Genomic DNA, 12,370 nt, shown 5'->3' with positions numbered 1-12,370 from the left:
GTGGTTTTTTTTTTTAATTTACGCTTTTTTCATTTTTATTTTTATTTGTATACATTAATTTATTTTTATTTGTGGTTTCTCATGTGGGGTAATTTGGTAAATTTACCTTGAAGTGGGTTGTTAGTTACCAATCAATTGCAGTGGCTTTTGTCTCCATTCGGCTACTTTAACCTCTTTTGTCCCGTAGTGCCTAAAATAGCCCCAACTGCATTGCCAAACGGATATCCTCGTCACTGTGTTGAAGACGAAAATTAGGAAGACAGTTGAAGACGAAAACATCTCCATCTTTACATTTACAAGCAACTTCGAAAGAACAGGAAAGAAGCGAGCTTGCTTTCCAGGTTCTCTCTCTCTCTCTCTCTCTCTCTCTCTCTTTGTGCGCTGATATAGTACAATTTTTTGTTAATTTCTCAATCAAATTTTCAATTACATGCAGACCCAAAAAATTTATAAAAAAAAAATTTTAAGTAAAATCCTGAGCAGATTTTCGAGGGTATTCTAAATTTCTGATAATTGATTTTCACTTTCTAGGTCCTACACACATTCACAATCGTTGTATTTAGTTAGAAGAAACAATGGGTGAGTGAAAGTTTTCTGATACACAATGTCAAAGTAGATTCCAAGTCCAATCTAGTTTTTACAAGAATTCATCTTGAAGAAATTACATGGTTTGATTTGTATTTGCATAAATTCTTAAGGTTGTATTATCCCATTTTGAAAATATTTTTATTACCCCTTTTGAATAGACAAAGATCTAGTGCACAGATCTTTGTAGATCCTGGACCTTGGAATTGAACTGTTTGTCTGTATTTGACTTTGAGTTCTATTCTTTAGAGTTAAATTGGTTGGATACAACCCCAAGGGGTTAGCCGAGTCTCAAGTTGAGCCGTGATGAATGTTTCAAGAAGTATAGGTCACAAGTTCAATCTCAAGTAGTGCTTGACCGGTTGATCCTTTAGGGCCACCCTAGGGCCTATGGCCGCTAATAACTGGTGTGTGGACGGAAAGAATATGTGATTTTTTATATTTATTGTATGTCATTTATATAAATATTTTGTCCAAAGATAATGAAAATTAAATTTTTTAAATTTAGAGGAAGAGGGATTAATTGGTATAAATTTACATTGTTTTTCTTTTATCATTGTATTCTCTAAATTATTTTGTTCAGACTTATAATGTGGTTTATTAATGTCTAAGTTATAGACTAATTGCGTTCCCCCATTGTCTCAAGTGTGTTTGGGTGTAAAAATTTTTAACAAATAATATGACATGTTTGGACATGTATCCGACAAATGTTAGGAAGTGTTCAATGAGTGTTGGTGTTGGACATGACATGGACATACACCTTCTTAGAAGTGTCTGTGCTTCTCATACACCAAAGTCTAAATATAGTTTGATTTGATGGATCAATTACAAATTGTTCTTTCAAATGTCATCTGCTTACATTTTCAGAATTTTGAGTTCCATTAAGTCAAATTACTAATGTTGTTCTCTTAGGAAATATTTGTTTCGTAATAAATTTCTTAGCAGATAAATCTGTTTATACATGCATAAGATTGTTCTTGATTCTAATAATGTTTAAGATTCTCAATTGGTGAATACTGCTAATATTAGGTTTATCGTCTGTGCGCTTGGATAAAAGTTGACTTCTTCACTAGATGGCATGAAGTATGAACTGTTTAATTGCACAATACCAGTAAGGGCCTTCCTGTAATCAATCATTTGGCTTCGTTGTTTCACATTTTAAACTATAAACAATTCAAATTTCCTTGGATCTTTGACCCTATCTGTTTAAACACGTTCTTGCCCCACTCCACCTAAAAAAACAGGAAAAAGACCTTTACAATTGAGATTATCTGGACATGTATAAGCATCACGATCAAGTTTCAGAAGATCTTGGGTTCAAGTCTTGTAATATGTATATGACATGTCACGGACAATTGTATATATTTCACCTGATTGTTTTGCACTTGGAAAAAACGTGAACATGCTGCTATCTTCAATTTGTCAAAATTTTCTTGTAATTTTATTTTTTTTTTTTAAATTTTTGGAGTACATAATTTGTCAAAATTCTATATTAATTCATTGACCAAAATTATGCAGTGGGATTGTAGCATCTACAATGGCACCTCGTACAGTGGTTCAGCGGAAGGACAATATCTCCAAATTGTTGAGGGATGACAATGTGAAGAAAATTATTCTCGTTGGGGATTCTGGAGTTGGAAAAACATGGACAGCTAGACAGGTAAGTAATCATGCAATTAAAGATGGTTTATTTGAGATTGCTGTTTGGGTATTCCTCAACAGAGAAAATGATGTGCCGACTCTTTGCAAGAGTATTGCTCATCAATTATCTCTCCATCCCATTTCTGAGGAGTGGGAAGCTGAAGACGGCAAAGAAGGAGAAGCGAAGAAGGAGAACCATGAAGATTTGCAAATGATGATAGCTGAAGCCCTTGTGGGAAAGAGATTTCTTCTAATTTTGGATGATGAAGGAGACAAAATGGATGAAGAACAAATAATATCCCTGTTTAATCTTCACCTGTTTAATCTTCACGACCAAAGTTCATACAAGGTTATAATTACTAAAGCAAAGAACAACACCGCCTATGCTACCTCAGGAACCGAAGGTGTGATTCTGGTGGAGCCCTTGTCCGTGGAAGAATCATTGTCCTTATGGAGAGAAAGGGTTGGGAGAAGCGTTTATGAAGATCTAGCCATTGAAGCTTTAGCTAAAACTTTCATTGAAAAGACAAAATATTTGCCTTCTGCAATTATCTTGATGGCAAAAGCCTTTAGTTATTTTGTTCAACATGATTCTGGGACACGGATACTTGAGCGATATTTGAAGGAAGCATCAGCTTCTGACAAGGAAAGCTATAATATAACGCAGCTAGTACGTAGTGGGTATGACTTGTTGCCAAGGAATGTCTTAATTGACTGCTGTCGGCGTGGCAGTCACTTCTTTCGTGACCGTGGAAGCATCCATTACAATGAGTTGATAGCTTATTGGGTAATGGAAGGCTATTTTGGGCATGCCGATTGTATCGAGAAGGCATATGAGAAGGGCCATTCTGTTTTTATGGAGCTTGTGGATTTTCAGGTGCTGAAAAAACTGGAAGGTGGTTTTGTTATCATGGACAGTGCAATCATAGATTTGGATGACTCTGACCGTTATGGATTTGGCGGGACAGCCAGTCTTGGGTTGGCTGATCTGTCTGAAGATGTAGACTGGGAAGGCTTTGGGAGAATCACGCAGAAAGATGGAATGATAAAATCACTTTGTACTGGTAAGAAGGATCAGAAACTCTCAACACTTTTCCTTAATGGAAACCGTTGTGGAGAAATCAAAGATAATTTTTTTGGGTCGAAGAAAGAACTTCAAGTTCTTGCCCTTTTCAACCCAACGCTCAAATCATTGACACAGCTCTTGTCTGACATGCACGAGCTTCGTGTGCTTGTGCTAAGAGGTTGTCATTTTTTGGAGAAGATCAATGAGAAGTTTGAACTTCAAAGATTGACTGTTCTTGAGATATCTAATGCTAGCTCCTTACAGGAAATTCCAGATGATTTTTTTGATCACATGCTCCAACTTCAAAGCTTGCATATATCTGAACTGAAGGTCGATCATTTACCTTCATCTCTTGAAAAACTCAAAGAATTACGCTGGCTCATCCTTAGAGACTGTTCTTGCTTTAAAACCCTAATAAGTCTGAACAGTTTCAGCAAGCTCTTGGTGTGTGATGTTTCTGGTGCTAAATCTTTGACGACTTTCAGAGACAAAGCCTTTAAAGACATTCCAAAACTTCAAACCCTTGATCTTTCCCGTACCTCTATTAAAAGCTTGCCAAAACTTATCAAACTCGGAGATCTTACTCATTTCTCACTAAGTGGCTGCAAATCCTTAGATAGACTGCCCAGAACTGAATCACTAACTACCCTCCAAACTCTTGATCTTTCAGGTGCTAGGAATTTTAAGGAATTCCATGAGCAGTCATTAGGAAATTCTGGTGGCCTTAAAATTCTTGATCTATCGGAGACTCCTCTAGAAAAACTGCCTTCCAAGATCAATCCTCGCCATCTGTTTTTAAAGCATTGCTCTCAGCTAAAAAAACTGCCATGCCTCGAAGCACTTAAAGACCTCGAGGTACTTGATCTTTCAGGTTCAAAAAGTCTGGTTGAAATCGAAGACCAATTCTTCAGCCGTCTGAGATCTCTTCAAATTCTCAACCTTTCAGAAACTAGCATAAAAACTCTACCATCGCTTGCCAATCAAAATAATATCCGTCAGCTATTATTATCAGGCTGCATTGCTTTGAAAGTAATAGAAGACAAATCCTTTGAGCATATGTCTTTCCTTCAACATCTTGACCTCTCTGAGACTAGTCTTGAATACTTGCCATCCCTTTTGAATCTTAGCAATCTCTCTGTCCTTACACTGAAAAACTGTACAAACTTGATAGCAATTCCATTGCTAGAGTCTCTAACAAATCTTGAGGAGGTAAATTTATGTGGTATTAGCACTTTGACGAAAAATGGAGCTGGGTTTTTGGAGCACAGGAGCCACCTTCGGATTCTTGACCTCTCTGAAACCCAACTTGAAGAGTTACCATCAATGTCAAAACTCAAAAAACTTCGTCAGCTTTCTTTAAGAGGTTGTCAGGGCTTACAAAAAGTGCTAAATTTGGAAGAGCTTACAAGGCTTGAGGTTCTAGATCTTTCTAGAACAGCAGTCACTCATCTACCGCCCCTTTACAATTTTAGCAATCTCAAACAACTCCTCCTGGGGGGTTGTTCAAAGTTGGAAGGGTTTCTGGATGTGGAGATGCATGATCTGTTGGGGCCCACTGCTAAAGAGCTTCCCTATGGAATCTCAAAATTGACTCATCTTGAGTGCCTTGATCTGCCGAACATGAAGACTATTGAAGAAGCTGAGAGCAGAAATACAAAGTCCCTGCCGGAAGAAGATTGGGGCATCTCTAGTTTTCTTGATGAAACACACCGGGACAATGGCAAGCCTCCCATATCTGTAAATGGTATTCAATTTCTTCAAGTTTTGAAGAAAAATCCCTCTTTACTCACACGATTTCATTTCTGTGTTCATCCTAGTACCAAGGGGCAAAATAAGAATGGGGATACATATTCTTATGGAAATGACCTTATTTTCAGAGATACCCACTTCCAAACTGTAGAATTTGGTCGTTTTAAAGATCAACGAGCACTGGAGATCAATGGATTTGATCGTTTCCCAAAGGGTGCTGAGGATATTCTCTGCAGTGTTGACTGTGTATTTTTTATTAATAACACTTTCAACAAATGGTTATCAGATATTGGTGTTTCCACCCTCAAGGCAATCAAAGGCTGTTGGATTGAGAGATGCACTGAAATGGAGGGCGTTTTTCATGCAGGAAAGGAAGAGGATATTGCTAAACTCGGGGAAACATTGGAAATTTTAGGGGTTTCAAATGCTATTAATTTGTGTAGCGTACACAGTGGGAACCTTCTTTGGCAGGGCTTCGAAAACCTTAAATCTCTGTATCTTGATTGCTGTCCAAAGCTTTCAACTGTTTTCTCATCATCCCAGTTGCCAAAAAACCTCAAAGTTCTTCAAGTCAAATTTTGCGATAAATTGGAGAGTGTATTTGAACAAACGTCTCCAGAGCCTAAATTGCCAAAATTGGAGACACTATGTCTGTGGGAACTACCAGAACTGAAGAGCATTGGATGCACGTTGCCATCTCTACAAACTCTAAAAGTGTGGGAGTGTCCAAAATTGCAGAATTCAGAAATCAATGTCAGTTTGGTTGAAAGTTTACAGACTTTATGGATTGCCAATGTTGTTGATTTGAAGAGTGTATACAGTGGAAGCCAACAACCTGAGAGTTTAAGAAACCTTGTAACTTTGGTTCTTCAGAGTTGCCCTATGCTTGAAAATGTTCTCTCTTCACCTCAGCCGCCACAAAGTCTCAAGACCCTCAAAATCAAGTCTTGCAACAAATTGAAGACTGTGTTTGAACATGACACGTCATCAGATTATGTATTGCAAAAGCTAGAGACACTTGATCTACAAGAATTGCCAAAATTGGAGAAAATTGGGGGCAAATTTCCATCTGTAGAAAAACACATTATCATGGGATGCCCAAAATGCAGATAGTCCACAGGGGTTTGAATATCAAGGTCTCCTCCTGTTGGGTATCAGAGGAATTCGACATGGGATGATAAATTAGGAGATCGGGCACGTAAATGAACAGAAGACAAATTCAGGTTATTTATTGTTTAATTTTACTTTCCTGGCATAATGATTTTCTTTTTTTCCACTTACTTGTATTGCCATCCAGCTGAAAGAATTTTTATTATTATTATTATTATCTACTTTAACTCTATTATTACCTTCTTGGTGCTTTTTAGTTCATCCGGAACAATGAGCTGATCATTTTTTCACCTAAATCAACAATGAGCTGAACTTCTTGTAATCTGTTACTGAGAAAATTGTCAAAAAACTGCTACTTGTAAAGAACAATCAGAAGTTTCCTCTTTATCTACATTTTCTGATCTCATCTAATTGCCGTGGTTGTCACAGGACTATGGAGTATTGGCTGAAATTCCTCAAAACAAATTCGAGATCCAAACATAGTCTAAGAGTTGCATAACTATGCTTTCTCTGGCAGGCTACGAAGTGGTGGTGCTTGGTGTATTTGTCCTAGACGGAGCTGGTCTGAACAGTTTTCTGACCCTGCTCGGTGTCAGGCTCGTGCGACTAAGCTCAGCATCACTTGATGCAACTCAATCTCATTTGCAGATACAATTTATTGTGTCTCTCATATGAATTGAGGGTTGGACTTCATTTATCTGATTCAATGAAGTTGCACAAATGCTTTTTCATGAATTGAGATTTATTTATTTTATTTGATGTTGCATCAGCATGAGATGGAGGCAAGCTTTTTATTTTGATGTCTATTTTGATCTGTTTAAACTGATGGACTCAAAATGAGAAGTTTATAGTTGTCCTAATCTATAGGTATGATCAAAATATGGAGAATGAATTATTATTCTATGCGGGGTTGAGTTTTCAAACTTGTTTTATGATTTTTTTTTTTTTTTTTGAAAAATTAGAAATTAATTTGATAAAAATAAATACTAAAAAAATATATTTTAAATTTTTGAAAACTTGTTTCTTAAAATAAAAATAAAAATAAAAGTTATTTACTAAATTAAGGCCCCGTTTGGGGACTTACTTTTTTAGTCAATTAGCCAAAAAGTTACTAAATTAGCCAAAAAGCTAACAACTCATATCAAAAAGTCAAAGATTCTCTTTTCTCTGTACTTTTTGCACATCTTTTCGTAATTAGCTAAAAAGTCATCCCAAACATACAAGTTTTTTTCACCTATTTTTTTAGCCAAATAGCCAAAAAGTTACTAAATTAACTTTCAAAAATAAATTAAAAAGAAAAAAGGAAAAACAACAACAACCAGATAGAGTGAATTTGGGTTGTTAGGTTTTTGTTTTTGAATTTGGGTTGTTAGGTTATATGTAGTGAATTGTTGTTGAACTGACGTGGCACATTAGGTTGAAGTTTTTCTAATTTTATAATTAAAAAGTCAAAACTTGGTTCAGGCTCTTTTAATTGAGAATTTTCTACTTCATTTTCTTCTCATATTTTTTCTTTTATTTTCTTTCAAATATTCCTTTAGAAAAGTATGGTTCAGGTATGTTTGGGAAGACTAGTTTTTAAATAAAAAGTTATTACAAGTTATCACATTATTTTTTTTACATATTTTTTTGTAAAAAATAAAAAAATTATTATAAAAAAAAAATCAATTCTCAAATGAGCTCTCACAGTATAAGTTAAAAATGATTTTTTTTTTCTTTTATTTATACTTTGGTGATATTGTGCATTAATGCTAGTCATCAAACCTGTATCATCACCGTATCATTACGACACTAACATCTACCATTACTGTACCACTATGGCACTATTGACCACCCACCATCTTCTTACTTCTTTCATTCTCCTTCCACCACCAATGTACTGCTATCACTCTATTTTCTCTTCTCAAACACTGTAATACCATTTTCGTTCACCAATTCCGTTCTCTTTTACCAAAGAACCACCATTCTCTACTTCCACCACATAAACAATTTATGGTTAGTGTCCATCATTTCTCATTCTCTATATTTCTCCTCAATTTCTTTTTAGAGTAAATTATACTTTATCTCCTTTAAGTTTGACCGTTTTCCCATTTTGCCTCTTTGAAGTTTTTTTTTTTTTTTACACTTTAACCCTTTATGTTTGTGATTTTTCCCAATTCACTCATAAACTCAACTTTCTCAAAACATGGATGGAAAATGCCATGTGGTAGCCACATGACATTAAAACCAAACCCAAAAACCCACCCATTTCCAAACCCAAACCCATAAACCTAGAACCCCAAACTCAACCCCTTCTCTACAACCCACCTCTCTATCCACCACCATTACCCTCCTCTACACCCCCCCAATCTCCACTGCCCTTGTCTCCTCCCTTGTTCTTTAACCCGTCTCTTGGTTCTCCGCTTTCACCTTCACATTCTCCGTCGCATTCTCCATCTTTAGCCAACAACAAACATCGAGAGTGATGTCCATGGTCATTACGAAGAACATATCCAAAACCTCCACCGGCACCCTCTCTGTATAATACCTCCACCGACGAACATGCTAAGATCGTGATCTAGTTCAACTACACCAAATCCAAAACCATGAGCTTCACCGAGATCAAAATCGAGATCACTATCACTAGATTGTTCAAATCGTTGTCATCGTCCACTCAATCGGGGATCTCCCTTATTCTGCAATCTTCTTCCTTTCTCTTAGGTGTTTTTCTTTTTTTATTTTGATTTCTTGGTTTCTTTATTTTGATTTCGATTTGGGGCAGGTGATCGATGTGAAGGTAGACAGGAGATCGATTGGGGTAATGGAAAACAAATGAGGTAGAGCGAGTAGATGATGGCGATCAGTAGAATGAATGGTGAATTGGAAGGAGAGGGGGTGGTTCAAGGCAGTTGGAGACAGTAGCGTAGTCAAGAAATGAAATCAGAGTACTTATTAATTATAATATTAAATTTTTTATAAAATTATTTAATATAAATTTTTATCATTAACTTTAAGAAAGATAAAAAAAAAAAAAAAATTAATCAGTGTTTGGTTTTTATTTTTTGAATTTAGTTTTTAAAAATTAAATTTTTTATTTTTTGTATTTTTTTGATTTTAGTGAATATTTTTTAAATTTTAAACAATTTTGTAACTTTTTTAGATGCACATCACTTAGATATGTATTCAAATAGTAAAATATTTGTGAAAAAATATTTGAAAAAATTAATAAATACACAAAAATACGAAAAATGTATTGAATTTTCATATTATTTTTATATTTTTTGGTATTTATTGTATTTTTTAAAAAAAATATTCACAAATATTATACTTTTTAGGTATAGTTATGTTAGGTGTGTCTAAAAATTTTTAAAAAAAATTTCTTAAAATATTAAAAAAAATTATTGAAAACATTAAAATACGAAAAATAAAAATATAGAATTTTTTGAAAACTGTTTTTTGAAAACTAGAACCAAATAAGCTAAATATTATTTGTAATTAGTGTATGATGGACAATATTAAAAAAAGTCATGGATATAAAGTTTTAAAAAAAAATTATATAATGATAAAATAATTTTTTTATATAAAATATGCATAAAAATTCAATATAATAGTTATACCACGGCATTATTAACATGTGATATCACCAACTAATAGTAAAGAAACACATAGAGAATGAACGTTACATGTCAAATGTAACTAATAATTTAATAAATTCTATATTTTCATTAAGATTAATTATGTTTGCATGTCAATAATGATAGACATCACCATTACATTGAAATTTTCATAGATAATAATATCGTAATCACTTTATTTTCAATCAAAATAACTATTATTATTCTTATTATTTTAAAAATGTCATTGACATTTAAAATAATGTTTTTATAAATTTTTTTAATTAAAGTGTTTTCTTTATGATTGCTTTAAAAAAAAAAAAAAAATTACAAAACCCGGGGGGTATGTGACCCCCTGACCCCTTGATAGCTCGGTCCCTGGTTGGAGAAGATGAAGGTTGGGTATGGGTATGGGTATGGGTATGGCGGTTGGTGGTGGAGGTAGGGTTTGGCTACAAAAATGAGAGAAAAAAAGAGAAACGGGTTTGGGTGGGTTTTTCGGTTTTTGGGTTTGGGTTGTATAATAATACATTTTAATGCCTTGTGGCTGCTACAAGGCATTCTTCATCCATATTTTGAGAGAAGTTAAATTTGGTGTGAATTGGGAAAAATTACAAACATGAAAAAAAAAAAAAAAAAAAAAAGGTTATAGTGGAAAAATAAAAAATAAAACACATTTAAAGAGCCAAAGTGAGGGAATAAAATGTAATTTATTTTTCTTTTTATTTTTTCTTTTACGACATCAAGCTTGAGATTTGTTATATTTTAGCATTTTAGCAAGTGAGGTTTTTTGGGTTGGTTAAGATTAGTAAGATAAAAATCAATGCTTTGACAACTCCAATGAACATCAAAATCTCTATTAGTTGGTGGAGATTAACATAGGAAGAAATTTTAGGGGACAGTGTATAATTTCTCGAACATCAAGGAAGAAATTGTAATAAAAGTAAACTTAAAGGGATGGGAGTGTAATTTATGATAAATAAATAAATAAAAAGTAACACCAACCCAAAATAAGTATCAGGATCCTCTGAAGTATTGCCCCTGAAGTGTGTTGATCCAACGACTAAAAATGTAAATAACAAAAACGGCGTCGTTTTGGTTAGTAATTTTAAAAAATATATATATATATATTTGCTTTCATTCAAAATGTAAATCATTCCCTCCATAGCAGAGCTGTGTGGCGGGAGTGCGAGAAAGAGAGAAGAAGACAGAGAAAGAAGAGAAGTGGGAGTGTCGTCCAGCCGTTGCCGCCGTCCAATCGTGGCCGCCGTCGTCCAGTCGTCGTCGCTCAGGTGTGGGAACATTTCATTCATCCCTTTTAACATTGTACAAATCTATACATATATACCCTAATCTTTGCACTTTATTTTATTTTTATGTACTTTATAATCTCCAGAATTTTTTCGACTCAAATTTTTATGTACTTTTGAGTTTTTTGTGTGGTTGCCATTGTGTTACTTCATGGAAGATTGAATTTATTATGATTTCTGTTGTAGTTTTTCATGATGATGGATCGGGCTGCTTAATTTCCAAATTTCGTATGAAAATCTTGTTAATTTTACAATATAAAGATTTATTGATTAGCTCCAAACTTGTAGAGTTGATTGTTTCTGGTATCTCATTCTGTTATTAAATTTGAAATTCAGTTTTTTTTTTTTTTTTTTTTTTTTTGGGCAAATTACATATACACCCCTCGAGGTTTGGTTAAATTACAGATACCCCCCTGAGGTTTCGGAAATTACATCCCGCCCCCTGAGGTTTGTATTTTCATAACAATTTGCCCCCTGAGGTTTATATTTCATAACAAATAACCCCCTAATTTCTTATGCAAATATAGTATTCAGGGGGGAATTCGTAATTTCTCAAACCTCAGGGGGGCATCTGTAATTTGGCCAAACCTCGAGGGGTGTATATGTAATTTGCCCTTTTTTTTTTTGCATTGTTCTGGCTTAGCAAGAGGATTGGCCCTTACTCATATTGAGAAAGATGAGCTTGACGATTGCTTTGTCAAGAAAATGAAGATCATTTTTTGAGTTGATCATGGTTGTGATGAATTCGGCATATGTATTGTTTAACTATAAGTTTATAACCCTTCTATGCTTTTTGCACATCATTTATAGGATGTGCTTTTGGGCAAACCTTATTTATTTTTTTATTTCATATTAGTAATTTAGATATTATCTTGATCAATATTGTGCAATTGTAGGTTATAGCCATTTGGTTGATTTTCTTACCCCTTTCTTTTTGTTTGTTGTGGACGTGTGGAAACTTGTGGGCATTTTCTTTAATAGGGATGGTTAAAAATAAATGAAAACAAAAAATCAGCTTTAACTGACCTAGATTAAAAATTATCATCATGGTTTATTGTTATGGTTATCACTTTAGCTGATAAGTGATGTTTGTTTTTTAAACATTTGGTGCAGTCAAAGATAATGTATATAAATAGAAGTATCTTACATTTCATTCATCCCTTTATTTTGTTTGTTTTTGTTGTTTAATTTTAATTTTGATTTTGTATGTTCACATGTTGATTATAAGAAAATAAGGAATTTGTGTCAAATCTGGATCATTTAAAACATAATTTACCATTGAAGGGATTTGTGCCCCTTTGTTTATATAATCTAAT

General features: G+C 34.1%; 1 protein-coding gene across 2 annotated transcripts; it reads left to right on the top strand.

Annotated features, from left to right (window-relative positions):
* Positions 1-206: 206 nt before the first annotated feature.
* Positions 207-7,052, top strand: LOC114317743 (putative disease resistance protein At4g19050). Of its 2 annotated transcripts, XM_028264504.2 has the most exons (4): positions 213-341; positions 1,615-1,696; positions 2,104-6,264; positions 6,581-7,052. In XM_028264504.2, the coding sequence occupies exons 2-3, from the start codon at positions 1,671-1,673 to the stop codon at positions 6,152-6,154; spliced, it is 4,077 nt and encodes a 1,358-aa protein (XP_028120305.2). In that variant the 5' UTR covers positions 213-341; positions 1,615-1,670; the 3' UTR covers positions 6,155-6,264; positions 6,581-7,052. The 2 variants fall into 2 exon arrangements, with proteins under 2 accessions (XP_028120308.2, XP_028120305.2); XM_028264507.2 differs by lacking the exon at positions 1,615-1,696 and having other exon boundaries at positions 207-341.
* The last annotated feature ends 5,318 nt before the right edge of the window (positions 7,053-12,370 follow it).

The sequence above is a fragment of the Camellia sinensis genome, chromosome 9, assembly GCF_055761805.1.
Source record: "Camellia sinensis isolate YWXY chromosome 9, ASM5576180v1, whole genome shotgun sequence".
Classification (NCBI taxonomy): Eukaryota; Viridiplantae; Streptophyta; class Magnoliopsida; order Ericales; family Theaceae; genus Camellia; species Camellia sinensis.
Note: the sequence above shows the minus strand (reverse complement) of the source record. Positions and strands in the feature narration are given on the sequence as shown.